The following is a 14,190-nucleotide window of genomic DNA, read 5'->3' on the forward strand; positions in this document are numbered from 1 at the left end:
GATATGGATTTTTTTTTCCAAAAGACCTATTTTTTGTTGGTGTTTGGGGAAAAAATCCATATCTTCAATACTGAAAGGTCAAAATTTTCAATTGATCGTCGGGCTTTTCATCCCACCTACATACACTTTAAGTATAAATCATCAGATTTATAAAGTTTACTTCAAGTACTGTTAAATATCAAAAATATCAATTTTTAATGATTTGCCATAAAATGTGTATTACAGCCTGTCTCAAAAAAAATTGTGCAAGTGAAAAGCGCCCTCTGTGGCGATTAGAAAATACCGTTGTGACATGATGCTTACATCACCGTCAAGGGCACAGTCTTAGCTCTCAAATACCGCTTGTTCTGTTAAATTTCCTTTTTTTAATCTCGAGGTATGTTTAGTTAAGAACGAAAGGGTAAAATCACAATTGTGCCACTTTTACTAGGGAATAGGGCTGTACATGTAAATCAACGATAGCTGATGTTGAAGCGTCTAATGCACTCCTCCATTCGGTGCTCGTGCATTAGACGATCAACACCAGTCTTGCTGCGGCATTATTTTGTCTAATTTCATTAATTTGTCAAATTTCATGAACTTGTCAAAGTTCATTAACCCATAAGTGTGTAATATTTGTTTGTCTTTTAACATGTCTTGAATGACAAAAAGAACAGTAGTTACCATGGTAAAATCATTGACATGCACATGTATTTAATTTTACAGCAATGTGAAATATTTATTTATCGCTTAATTTGAGAAAAGAGAATCATTATACCTTTATCATGATAAAACATTAAAAACAATTTTGTATTGTTGTGTAATTGATGCATTCTTTTGCTTTCACGATGGAACTCTTGATAAACTTGATGCTATCATCGATTTACATGTACGACGTATAGCCCTCTTCCCTAGTAAAAGTGGCACAATTGTGGTTTTACCCTTTCGTTGTTAAGTAAGCATATTTCGAGATTAAAACAAGCAAATTGAACAGACTAAACGGCATTTGAGAGCTAAGAATATGCCCTTGACGTCGATGTAAGCATTTTGTCACAACGGTAATTTTTAATTGCCACAGAGGGCGCTTTTCACTTGCACAATTTTTTTTGAGACAGGCTGTACATTGCGAATTTCAAAAATTCAAAATTATTTGATATCAGAATAACATTCTTCGTATTCAGAATGCAATTCGATATGTCTGATGTGCTCTAATGTCCCAAAATAAATACTGTCCAAACGTTCATACCCCAGCCCTTAAGCAAACATTTTAGTACCAAAATATTTGACCCAATTGGGTGACTAAACTAAACTGGGCTACAAAAAGAAACTTTTCACATGGTCATATCTTAAAAATCTGTCCTTCAAAATTAACCAAAATTACACATAGGATTACTTCAATACTCTTCTCTAACGACATGTCAATATCCAAACAGTTACCTTAAGGACACAACTGAAACATACACTGGCATGGAACCACTTGCTGTATGTTGGGGTGTGTTTATGTTAGTTAGGTAGGCCTACTAATGTTATTTTTGTGAGGAAATCCTGAGACAGGAAAGTCCACATTGCTGATACAATTATTGCTTTACACACACATCAAATGGCATTTAATATACACAAAAGAGGCACAAACTGGTTTTGAGGTCCAGGAAGTTGTTCCATGTAAGTGCATTTGTCTGTTGTGTCAGTTGGGCAACTGCTTGATTACTGACATGTGAATAGAGTAAAGTATTGAAGTAATCAAATGTGCAATTTTGGCTCATTTTGATGGACAGGAACAGGATTTTAAGATATGACCACGTGAAAAATTATAAGTTTCTTTTTGAGCCCAGTTTAGTTTGCTAATGTCATTGGAAGTACCCAAATTCAGGATTTTTGGTGCTTTTTGAAGCCCTTTTATTTGGGCTATTTGAGAGTTTTAAACTGTATCTTCATGGTTTGATTTAGGCCTACTCTGTTTTATTGAATCTTTAGTTAAATATCTGCAATTGCTGTGCCAGGTGTCATCATGGATCTTGTAACGCAACTCAAAACGAAGTCCTCATCAGTATGTGGCGGTTCATGACACCATCATTATATGAACATGAAATGACATTCTTAAGACATGCAATTCCGCAATTTTGCCAGCATGTACCTCATTGCCCTTGAGCAATCTTTAACTTGAAGCTTAATGAGAATGTTCTCTCAAAGGTTGCACAGATAATTGACTAGGTGACTTGTCAGTCCCTGTCATTATAGTCATGTAGTCATGTTCAGACCCGGTTCAGACACATCATAGAATCCTTGAGAATCGGCGCATTTGAGAATTGCGATTCCTAAATCAAATCCCAACTACGGGTCTACATACTATAATTCCAACAAAGGCTGTTATCCTTGATTTTACCATGCCTGATGACATCAGCTCTGGAATTACATCCAGCAGCTGACTTTGACCTCTCTAGTGGTGTGCCAAATTAAACCATAATATTAATGAGGTTATAGGTTAAGCTTAGGCTTTGAAATCGCAAAATGGCTTGTTCACACTATGCTAGCTATTGAGCAAAAGTTAGTGTTCAATTGGGGATAGTGCGATATATGAGAAAAAATTTGGGGATAAATTTGGTGACAAACTTACAGATCTAAAACTTCACAAAGCAGATTTCCTCAAGTTGTTGCTCAAGAATCATGTTGCTTAAGCAAAAAGTAGTCTGTGTGGACGTGCCTTATATCTTCATCCACCCATGAATAACTGAAGCAATTGGCAGCCCCTAACACGTCTTTAGTGGTTAAATCGTAATTATCGCCTCTGGGATTACATCTTAATTTGGCTCTGGTGAATGCAACACACTTGCTGATAATCCAGGTTTATAACTGGAGCTATGTTCAAACACACATGAACATTCAAATGTAGAAATGAAATTCTAAGTCACTCAGAGTTGTCTCCACATGGTGGTTTTGCCAGAAGAAACTCCTGAGCCACCATCTAAATGACTTCTCAGCAACACAAATTGTTTGAACCTCCAAAATAATGTAGAAGTGAAATACAAAGTCACTCTTGAGTTGTGTCCACATGGTGGTTTTGTCAGCAGAAACACCTGAGCTGAGCCACCCCCTAAAGATAACATGTGGTTGAGGATGCAGAAAAAGTGACCAATCACTATGCGCAATCATACAGTGACCTGCTGAATGAAACCCGCAAACCTGTCCACATCTGGGGGAACCAGTGCCATCGAGCCAAGGGGGGAGGCAAATTTCCTAACCGTCCTGCTGACCCACTACTGCATTGACTTTATTGGGACAAATGTGCCAAAGTGTGCAAAATTCTGCAATTTCAATGCAGAAATAGGCCAAAATGGGCTTAAAACTGGGCCAAAGGAAGATGCACATAGAACTTTTGGTCAATTTTAAAAGGGGGCAACTTTCCCCCTTTCTCTCGGTTTGTACACCTCCGGTCTGCACGGCACAAACCTCTATATTTCCTCTAACAGTACTTGGGAGTTTTAACAAACCACCCTAGTAAATATCTCAGAGGTTAGAAGTTGGTCAAACCATTAAGTTTATCTTGGAGTGTCAAACTCTTAGTACATCCACACAGGTGAAACACCTGACAGACCCTGCAAGGGTTCAAATCCTCTGAGTTAACTCTGACTGCTTGCTTACCGTGTGGACACACGTTGAATGTTACATGCTTTAATACTGGTAATGATGTTAGATTGAAACTGTCTTAATTGTGGCTATTCCAGTTGAAATCCATACACCCCTTATGGAAGACATGACCTTAATCTCCCAGACAGGGAGTGTGAAATTCAAATGGGATTACCTGAATGGGTGACTCCATTTGAATTTTCCACCCCCTGTGTGGAAGATTAAGGCCATGTCTTCCATAGGAGGTGTAAGGATTTCAACTGGAATAGCTCATTCCAACTCCAATGAATGCAACATCATGCATGATGTTAACAAAGTCTCTAGACAGACAGGTTTTTAAACACTACTGAGTGCTTAATTTGAAACTTGGAACTTTCCCAAATCATCAAATTTGTCACATTTTCTCATACCCAAGACACGGTGGTTGAAGTGGAAGTACACTATTTTAGGAGGAATAGTTTATTGGTAGAACATCAGTGCTGTCACCTTCGGAACCTATTTTTATCCGTTTTAAGATACACACTCCTGGTACATCACTCTGTAAAGCCTTCAAAGGACAATCACATATTTTCTGTTGAAAATATTTTGCCTTACATTGCTACCCAGTATCCCCAGCACATAATATATCGCTCATTCTACAAAATCCGGTGCCAATCCACTGTAAAAATTGAAAAAAATAAAGTTGTTCAAAAAGACCTGCTTTTTGTGTTTTTTAAGAGCAAATGTATCACTACTTTCAGATGTAAAAGATTGTCAACACCACTTGTATATTTTTCTTTCAGGACTTCATGATGTTTTTAACACTAAAACTCAATGTAATGTGAGCTACGTTACGGCTACAAAATGGGCTGGTTTTACTTAATCCAAGGTCATAAAAAGCAAACGAAAGATCACTTGAGTGAAATGTAACACCGATTTCACCATTTCATAGAAGTTTTGAAGATGCAAAAATGAGTGCGTAACGTAGCTCACAGTAACGTAGTTCACAGGTTTTTAATGTTTTTGATGTGATTTGCGAACGTTAGAATGTTATGTCGGTTAATTCTAATATAAATGGGGTTCGATCACTGGTACCTATCACATATTATTAGGAAGTACTTGTTATACAAGTGCATACTATGGAATTCTGGTAACGTAGCTCACCAATCTTAACATGGTCGGTCGAAATTTCAATGTTTACAACATTTCTATGCCAAAAATGCTACAGCATCACGATTTTTAATGTTATTTTTAAAAACCTATGAGTGTTTCCTTTCAAAAACCGTTAACTACGTTGATACCTCTGTTTTACGTCTTTCCAATAACGTGTGTTAAAAAATGGTAACGTAGCTCACAGCGTTTTCGTGGAAAGTGCAATTTATTTTAGAATTACACAAAGACGTTTTAATCACTAAAAAATAATGTTGATATGCAATATGATGACGCCTTATCTAATTAAAAAAAACCAAATATGTAAAGATATCGCATTTATTCAAAGAAAATATTGAGCATCAGATTTGACACTTGAGCAGTGGAAACGCAATTTTAGCGATTTTGGAGCCTTTGCAAGGGTTAATCAGGCTGAAGAAAGCATTTAAAGTATGGACAACTATATATGTCCGTGTAGATCTCGTTTAGTTCTACCAGAAAAACAACATATTTGATGCCCTAAATGCTCGACAAAGTATTTGTGGACCAAAGAATGGAAAAAGGGCTATTGGCACCGGATTTTGTAGAATGAGCGATATACTTATGTTTATAACAATTAACATTAACTATGGTTTCCAAATTTGACAACCTCACTTAAGTAAGAATACATTTAGGCCTGCATACTTTTATTTCATCTTCATAATTAATAATCATGTCTGCCATTTGCATAATTTATTAGCACTTGTTTGTTTCAAAAATGTCAAAATCTGAATTTGGATGAATATTAGGATCACTTAATTGTCCCTTTAAGCTTAAAGAAAATATGAGGCACGCCATCAGAAAGAATGTCAAGATGGCTGCTATTAAATCTCAAATGGCTTGTTCTGAGACAATGAGACTCTTAATTCAAAATTTTTGAATAAGTTTGCAAGATCTATGAGACATGTTGAATTTTATGAGATAATCATTAATAGTACATAAACACTGGCTCATGTTTGTTTAAGTAAATAAATAAATTAACAGAGTTAGCATAAATTGGTCTTTGGTTCCTACACAGGTCTGAAGCAGTTGTCTCTGGCACCTTTCTGAGTTAACTCTTCTTTTACCAAGAGGGGGAGGGGTTGTACTAACCCCCTTGACAAGAGTTGTTCCTGGCAGGTCCAATTTGCGAGTGTAGCAAACGGAAAAAACAACCCCAATATAAATGTAGGCTACGCCCCTGGTTCCAGGGGTCCATTTTACTAAACTTTTATCTCTTCCTAACTCAAGTAACCATTCGTAAAGTTACAAATACCCAAGAGACAAAACTTTACAAAGGGTCCCTGTAGTAAATCCCTATTACTTACAAAGGGTACTGTTTATAAGTAAGTTTAGTGAAATGGAACTTACAACTCGTCGTAAGTTACAAACGATTTCGAGACTTACAAAGCTTCAAAAGTTTAGTGAAATGGACCCCAGGTGCACTAAAACAAACAATCATATAAGCACAAAAATAAAGTAAATATTAATGAGGCTGAGGATGCAGTTATGAAGGTGCGCAAAAGCCTGAAAGTCAAAAATTGCAGGTTAGTATAATGTTATTCATAAAATCAAGCTTTGGTTTAAAAATTAAAGCAAATATCATTATTCTGGTCCTGAAATGGTTTATAATAGATAAATAAGTCCCAATATTAGGCCTATATACATCAGATATAGCTATGCATATATGCTATATACTCTCTTGTAAAAAGAGTGAAAAACTCACTCTCCTAAAGAGTGAGAAGAATGAAAATCACTTCAAAGGGAGTGAAAATCACTCTAAAATGAGAGTTTTCACTCGCTTTGGAGTGATTTTCACTCTTCTCATTCCTTTGGAGAGTGAGTTTGTCACTCTTTTACATAAAGAGAGTAAGTAGTCTGTCTCGTCTCTAGTAGAGGGTAACGCCATGTTGGATTTTGCAGTGGCAGAATCGAATTGTTGTGTTTACGCGATTCCGTCAGCAGCGTACGGACATATCGCCCTTTGTGTATATGCCCCGGGATTAGGTTAGTGCTTGAGATTAGAATCTGCCACTACGAAATCCAACATGGCGTTACTCTCAACTGAAGATGAGACACACTATAGGAAGCGTGCATCCCCATGCAAATATAAGCAGTTTAAGATTACCCGGCCTGTAAATTCCTCCTCCTTTATGGCTTCAACGCCTTCATCATCATCAAAAGAGACTTTTTTGGTTACTTCACACTGCGAATAAAAACCACCACAAGTATAGCATGCTCAGATACACAGAGTCCACAAGTTACACAGCATATTTATTGAGTGTAGGTCCTAGGTAAGATTCAGCACACTGGTGCTGTGTGGTACACATATATATATATAATTTCAGGATATCTGCTTCTTGGTAAATGTGTTTGTGTTGTATATACAACAAATATTTGTAAGTTTCAAAATGCAATGTTTGCAATGACTAAAACTTGAGATATTTATTTCAGTACGTTTGTTCACTGTTTTAGGGAGTGTAGAGTCACCCATTTCGGGTAAATCCATTTGAAATTCATACTCCTGTGTGGAAGATTAAGGTCATTTCAACACCATCAATAATTGTTTATATTTTTCAAGACCAAAACTGGAATTACATAAATATGCTGTGCAACCTGTGACAACAGATTTCAAGTTAAGTTAACACATAATAAGTAACACAGAAACTAAAACAACACTCAGATAGTTAATGCATTCAGAAAATATCAGAGATCACATCACCAATTTTATTTCAAAATCTGGAAAAATCACTAGTCACCATCATGCAGTACTCTGATTAGCTCGTAATAGGCGGGACTCATTATATTGTGGATTGATATAACATGGTGTACTCACAGCTGGGCGCAGCACCTATGCGAACTGCTCTGTGCATTACTGATGCACACTTTTGTGAAGTTGGCACTTTATCGACACATGTAGTAACAAAATCCGAATAGTTCTTGCCTATTATGAGCTGATCATAGTATAGTGTCCTTTAAGTACCGCAAAGAAACCCTGGTACCATACCATGTGACAAAATCTGAGCCAAACAGGCAGAAGGAGGCTCTTTTGAAAATTGAGTGATAATTTTTTGATGTATTTGTGCCTGTATCTCAACTTAATGGGCTGTTCCAGTTGAAATCATTACACCACCTGTAGAAGACATGACCGTAAGTTCTCACACAGGGGGTGTTGATTTCAAATGGAGTCACCCATTCAGGTAAGCCCATTTGAAATTCACACTCCCTGTGTGGGTGCATGGATTTCATCTGGAATAGCCCAAGATGCTGTTGCCTGTTGGCCTAGCCAGATCAGATCGCATCACATAATGATCTCCCATTACAAGAATGAATCAAGATGAAGGGCCATACTTACTTTGCCTTTCAAGATGATATACATGGTATCTCCAACTGCACCCTGCCGTACGATATATTCACCCTCATCAAAATAGGCCTGAAAAGAAATGAGAATTGTAATTAACAAACAATTAAGATTTGATTCTAGCATTTAAACTTCCGGATAAATAGTATATTGCATGACAGTCCTTGTAGGTATAATTTTTTTATATGGACTTTTTATTTCAGCATAAGGTGACAAAAAATTTATTTTGCAGGCCAGACTGCCCCAGATTTTGTATTTTGTGAGAATTTGCTGTTTTTAATTTTGCTAAAATTCCAGATTTTTTCTAATGTTGACCCATCGTAAGATTCATATACAGACAGACTGTGAATAATTTTTTGTTGAATTTTGTTATTTTATTACAGATACATTTTTAAAGATAATTACAGTCCAAAAGTAGCACTGAGGACAAAAAAAATTAAGTAAAAATGTCAAGTTCCACAAAACCTTACAATCTGTTAACATTTTGATCAAATAATTTGTCCAAATATTTTGAAAATAGAAATTATCTTCTTGATGCTCACCAAACTCAAAACTGAGCATTTCTGCCCAAATTTGACCTCACAGGTGAATTCATCAAGACTTTGCCATTCCAAATATGTATACTTTTTTAAAAGTATACATATTTGGATATTAAAATATACTTTAGACCAACAATTTAGCAGTTATGAGGCCCAAGTTTCCATATTAACAGGGTTAGACAACTGAGATCTTTAGCAGGGTTAACAGGGTTAGACAACAGAAGATAGTTGGGAGGGAAGCTTACCTCTTCCACCACATCAGCGATTTTATTGATTGTTTCTTCCGGTACTTGTTGAAATGCAGGTACCCTGAGGAGTAAAATAATTCAAAGATGTATCAATAAGTTATCAAGTAGAAATGCGAGTCTGAAGTCTTAAAGTGTCGACAAAATGTGGACCAATTTAACATTCAAATCTTCAAACTGTTAAACATGCACAAACATTGACAAGGCCCCGTAAAGTTTCAAATAACCTCTGAAAAGTTTGTCTTATTTCTAACATTGAACGTGTGGATTAATCTTTTTCAAAAGTTTATGTTATATTTTTACCTGATGATTTGTTAATTACTAAGGCATTCTAAATTTGTTTTCTCTTAATTATCTTCAAAAACAGAAAATTTTCATACCTATTGGCCATTTTGGGCCCATGTTTGAATTTATTATTGCAATTTTTCAAAAATTAAAATAAAAAAATGTATTTTTGGGGTAAAAAAAATACCAACCAGATCTTGCATTTTTTTAAAACTCTGAATGCAATTTGAAATCACTTTAAGTATTACACCCACTTCAGCGTGCCTTATTTCTTTATTCGGTAAATTGGCATACGTCTAATAGGACACGAGTCTTTTTCTCTTTTAATTTGATGGAAGTAATGACAGAGTAGCGTATCCCAGGTCTCACTTATCACACCACTTACTTTATAACATGCTTTTTATATGGGCTATATACAGTGGTGTACTGAGCAAAATTTGAGGAGAAAATTGCTACGTCGTCTAATGCTCCAAACATGGGGAAAATGCATGTGCACATTAGCAATGTTTTAATGCAAAATTGAAATGAATGAGATTCATTATAGGTTAATAAATGTGTATCACTTGCTAGGAGTGAAATTGTACAAAATAATGCAAGTGTACTATACTGAGCTGTTGATGCGTCTAATGCATGAGCCCCGAAGGGGGAGTGCATTGGATGCATCAACATCTCAGTACAAGTGCATTATTTTGTACAATTTCTCTAGCAACAAGTGATATGCATTTATTAACCTATTTCATACACGAGAAAAAAATTCCATGATTTGTGCTATTTTTATAACAAAATTATCACTAAATAAGTTAGAAAATACAAGCAAATATAAATGCATCTCCCTGCCCTTCAATCAGTGGCTAGCTGTGCAATGGGGGCATGGGGGGAAATGCCCCAGTCAGACCTATTGTCCCCTCCAGTTCCCTCAGTAAAACCCTAAATTACAAATATTTACAAATTTTGCGCAAAACTTTTGCCTGCCCATGGGAATTCAATTTACCCCCTTCCCCGAAAAATATTTCTGGTGCCTCCAGTTGGTGTGCAATTCAACAATTCTTCCTATACCTTTGTACAGGAGCCAAATGTTGTTAATTGGTGATGAATCTACAATTTTCCAGTAGCATATGTGTGATTGCGTAAAACTTGTCATGCCTGAAACTTGTGTGCATATACAATAAATTTTTGAATTCAGTATTATGGAGGTAGCGGCTAAACATTACCGTTTTATACTTTAGTTTTATTGCTGATATCAACAGAGAAATCAGTGATCTTCTTGACATAATAATGAGTGGCAATGACTAATTGACATTTCTCATGAAATAACCATGTGAATTAGATGATCTTTAGCTTGTTTTTGTTGTTGAAAGGGCTTCACTCATGTTTCACCGTTGTCACCGTTTAACAACTCGCTTCCGGCGTGTCTGCATAGTTTAAGTAAGTTAACCACGCAGACGACACGGACACATCAATGTTAAATGGTGATGAACAATGGCGAAACATGATCGAATCCCTAAATCAACATTTGTTGATCACTTGACTGGGATGTAGTAAGGCAAAATCAATCCCTTTAACTCCCTGGACACTATTGGTCATCTAACAGCATTTCTGATTGGTTGATAATTTGAAATGCTCATATCAATTGCCAATTATGACTAGGCTTTAAACTATTTATGGTCAAACTTGCATTTGCAGATGATCAATCTTAATACCCTCCTTGATTGGTTCAAAATTGGACACAATATTCATTTTGGCCAATCGGCAGGTAGTTCTCATAGGGTTAATAGTGAATTATCCAACCAACATATTAGCTCTTTTGTTTTTCCCAGCTTACCTTCCCTGGACACAAACATACATACTGCACCCAAAAAGTATCTGAACACTTAAAACAAAAGCAATATCTTAAATACACTATATCTAAATTGAAAAATAAAGAGTCGATAGATGGAGCATTTTCTTCTGCTTACTTTGATACCTTATTCGGCACTATATTTCATTACACTAAGCTATAATGGTCGAGTTTCAAAACTGACAAATTTAAATATTTCCTACATTACTTCAAGGTGATTTCTGCTACCTTTTGTTACAGGTTCAATAAAACCTAATGACCAACGCTCACTCCATTGTGATCAATATCTGCGTGCTACGAGGGATAAGTCAATGCAAATATTCGTCACTTATGAAAAGCTCTTTTTTTTATTATTCAATCGCTATCAGTTAGGAAAATAAAGTTGCATTGTACCGATTGAGGTATCAAAATATGCAGAACAAAATTCTCTTTCTATCGATTACTTTATTTTGTAAAGTGTCTTTAAGAAATGGCTTCTGATACTTTTTGGGCGCAGTATATTAATAAACATGTACTTCCATTATGCATTACGTTCCATCACTGTAATAACACAAACTCTCAAGGCGCAAAAAATACCTACAAGGAATCATCTCACGCTTTGTTTGAAATGTCCGATATGGGTCAGAGCTATTTTGTCATCAACTTCTGATATTTGTGGCATCACTTTATACTGAGAGTACTTTTAGCAAAGAGCTGGCTATTTTTGTCTTCAATTACCTAACACACTTTAATATTTGAGCCAAGTTTTATTCACAAAATAGAACAAAGCTTACTTTTGCAAATTTAATCTAAAACAATCATTAATATGTTCATAGTAAAATGCTTCACAAAGTCAGAAGACAATAACAGATTTGTTATGCTTAAATTTCATAAAGTTGAACTTTGTAAGACAATACATGAATTTATATGACCGCAAAATAAAGTAATTTTCCTGCACTTGGATGAACTACCTATAGTGATGCTTAGGGTATCCTCTCAGCAGAGATGACAATTCCTATTAATGGTTGCTGACACAAATGCTACTGGAGATGAATGCAATCAATTCCTCAGGCGCATCGTATGACCCTGAAATTTCATTATTTTGGTATTTGGCAAAGTCAAGTTTCCTTAATCTTTTGCATGCTATATTCACTAACCCTCTTCACATGATCAACTGCAGACAACAGGATCAAAATTTCTTTAGAATTTCAAAAATTTCAGAATTGTACATTTTTATGACCATATTTATAATCAGCATGAAAAATGCATTAAAATGAGTACAAACAAGCCTAGTATTTGTTCAGCAGTTCTTGAGAAAGCTCTTGATATTTTGAGAAATTATCTCAAAACTTAGGACTTCTGATGTTGAAGTATATGGTTAGCATGCAGAGCATTAATTATACACTTTTGATGTTTGTTTTCAAGTGTCAACATGGGCATTTCTGTGTTTGTAATTACAGGAGGATGTGCCAGCATATACGATATAAAATTTATATAAAAAGATTTTATAATTATTCATATAGTGAATTTAATTATCGATTATATATTTTTAATTAATTTTCATCAATGAGCAATTAATTACCAAATGGGCAAAAAGAACAGCTGATGTTGTTAGAACACTGCACATTTTAAGTATAATAGTTTTGGCTTTGGAAAACATAATACATAGCAGGCTTTTTTCTTCCCCCTTTTTCATGTATGAAATCCTGCAATGCCACAGGGGGGGGGGGCATGTGGGACAATATCCACTTGTTGCGCCACTTTTGTGCATTTTGCTCCCCCCTGAAATTCACTTCACCCCTTCAGGCCAAAAAAAAAAGTTGTTTGCTTGCCCTCGTCCGACCGACCGTCTCGGCAGTCCCGACCGAAGAACTTTTTTTTTTTGTAAAACCGATGATTTAAAAGAAACGTTGTAAAATACCATATCCTGCATGTTTACGTGTCCGGCTGTACCTGACTGTCGGGTTCCGCAATTTCGTATACCACCTCAGCGTCTAGGCTCTAATACAATTTGCTATCCACCTGCACATTTCGGACGGCGCATCTAGGGATGAGTTTATTTACAGGCAAAATATAACCGTGCATATCGTGCAAGAATGGATACAATATAGCAGATGTTAAAATATGGTAAAAGTAGATCAAATTTGAAAACAGTTGTACCAGATATTAATTTCTTGTTTAAATATTTAGATTCACGATATTTGTTCGTATCGACTAGGAAGTAACATTGCACTATTTTTTTCAACATGTTTGTTGAGGCTACTTATATTAAGAGCACAAATCGCTTGGTATAAATATGATTTCACTTTAAACATGGCGGACACAACACGAGTAGCGCTAGCTGTACAGGTGAAGCAAGGGACCGAACACGCTGATTAATATGATAGTTTTGAAAAGCAGAAAACACTACATGTAGGAGAATTGTACACTTCATTAAACGTAGGCCTACATGTAGAAGATCTACAATTGTTTAAGGTGCAAGTGGCGAGCACAGATGCTGGACCATGGCGTGATGTTGCTGCTAAGGACATGCTTGAACCATTAATTGCATTCGCCGATTCGGTATTCGCCATGTCTGTTTCTGGGAAGCGGAAAAAAAAAAACCCTTTTCCCGACCGACCGACCCAATCTTTAAAATCCATTCGAGGGCAAGCAAACAATTTTTTTTTTTTTTTTCATGTCCTTATACCTGAGGTTAGGTTACCGCAGCCTCTGTGTTAGGACAGTACCTGTATAAATGATCTAAGATATTCGAGGGGCGTCATAAAAGGTCCAATAATTATATTTATCTGTAATTTCAAAATTTATATTCAGAGCATGAGACAGTAATATCATTCTGAAAACAATGGGCTATTCCAGTTGAAATCCATACACCCCCTATGGAAGACATGACCTTAATCTCCCACACAGGGGTGTGAATTTGAACTGCTGTTACCTAAATGGGTGACTCCATCTGAAATTCACACTCCCTGTGTGGAAGATTAAGGTCATGTCTTCTATAGGGGGTGTATGGATTTCAACTGAAATAGACCAATTCCTGTTGATCTGTATTCATTTCAGCGCAAAAAAATACAGTTTGAATTGATTTCTTCTTCCTTATGACCTTCTACATCTTACACAGACCCACACTAAGTCCATTAAATATCATTACCACTGACATTTGAAAGCATTTACTAAATGAAAACACTCACTTAA

The 14,190-nt window shown here is 36.0% G+C and overlaps 1 protein-coding gene across 1 annotated transcript in view; it reads right to left on the reverse strand.

The window, feature by feature from the left end:
* LOC140159110 (cGMP-dependent protein kinase 1-like) overlaps positions 1-14,190 on the reverse strand; it is a 195,901-nt gene that overhangs the window by 38,537 nt on the left and 143,174 nt on the right. The window contains exons 5-6 of the mRNA XM_072182462.1: positions 8,895-8,958; positions 8,105-8,182 (exon numbers count right to left, since the gene is read on the reverse strand). Of these exons, the coding sequence (XP_072038563.1) occupies positions 8,105-8,182; positions 8,895-8,958 (142 nt within the window). The remainder of the gene's footprint in view (positions 1-8,104; positions 8,183-8,894; positions 8,959-14,190) is intronic.

The sequence above is a fragment of the Amphiura filiformis genome, chromosome 8 (genome assembly GCF_039555335.1).
Source record: "Amphiura filiformis chromosome 8, Afil_fr2py, whole genome shotgun sequence".
In the NCBI taxonomy this organism is placed as follows: domain Eukaryota; kingdom Metazoa; phylum Echinodermata; class Ophiuroidea; order Amphilepidida; family Amphiuridae; genus Amphiura; species Amphiura filiformis.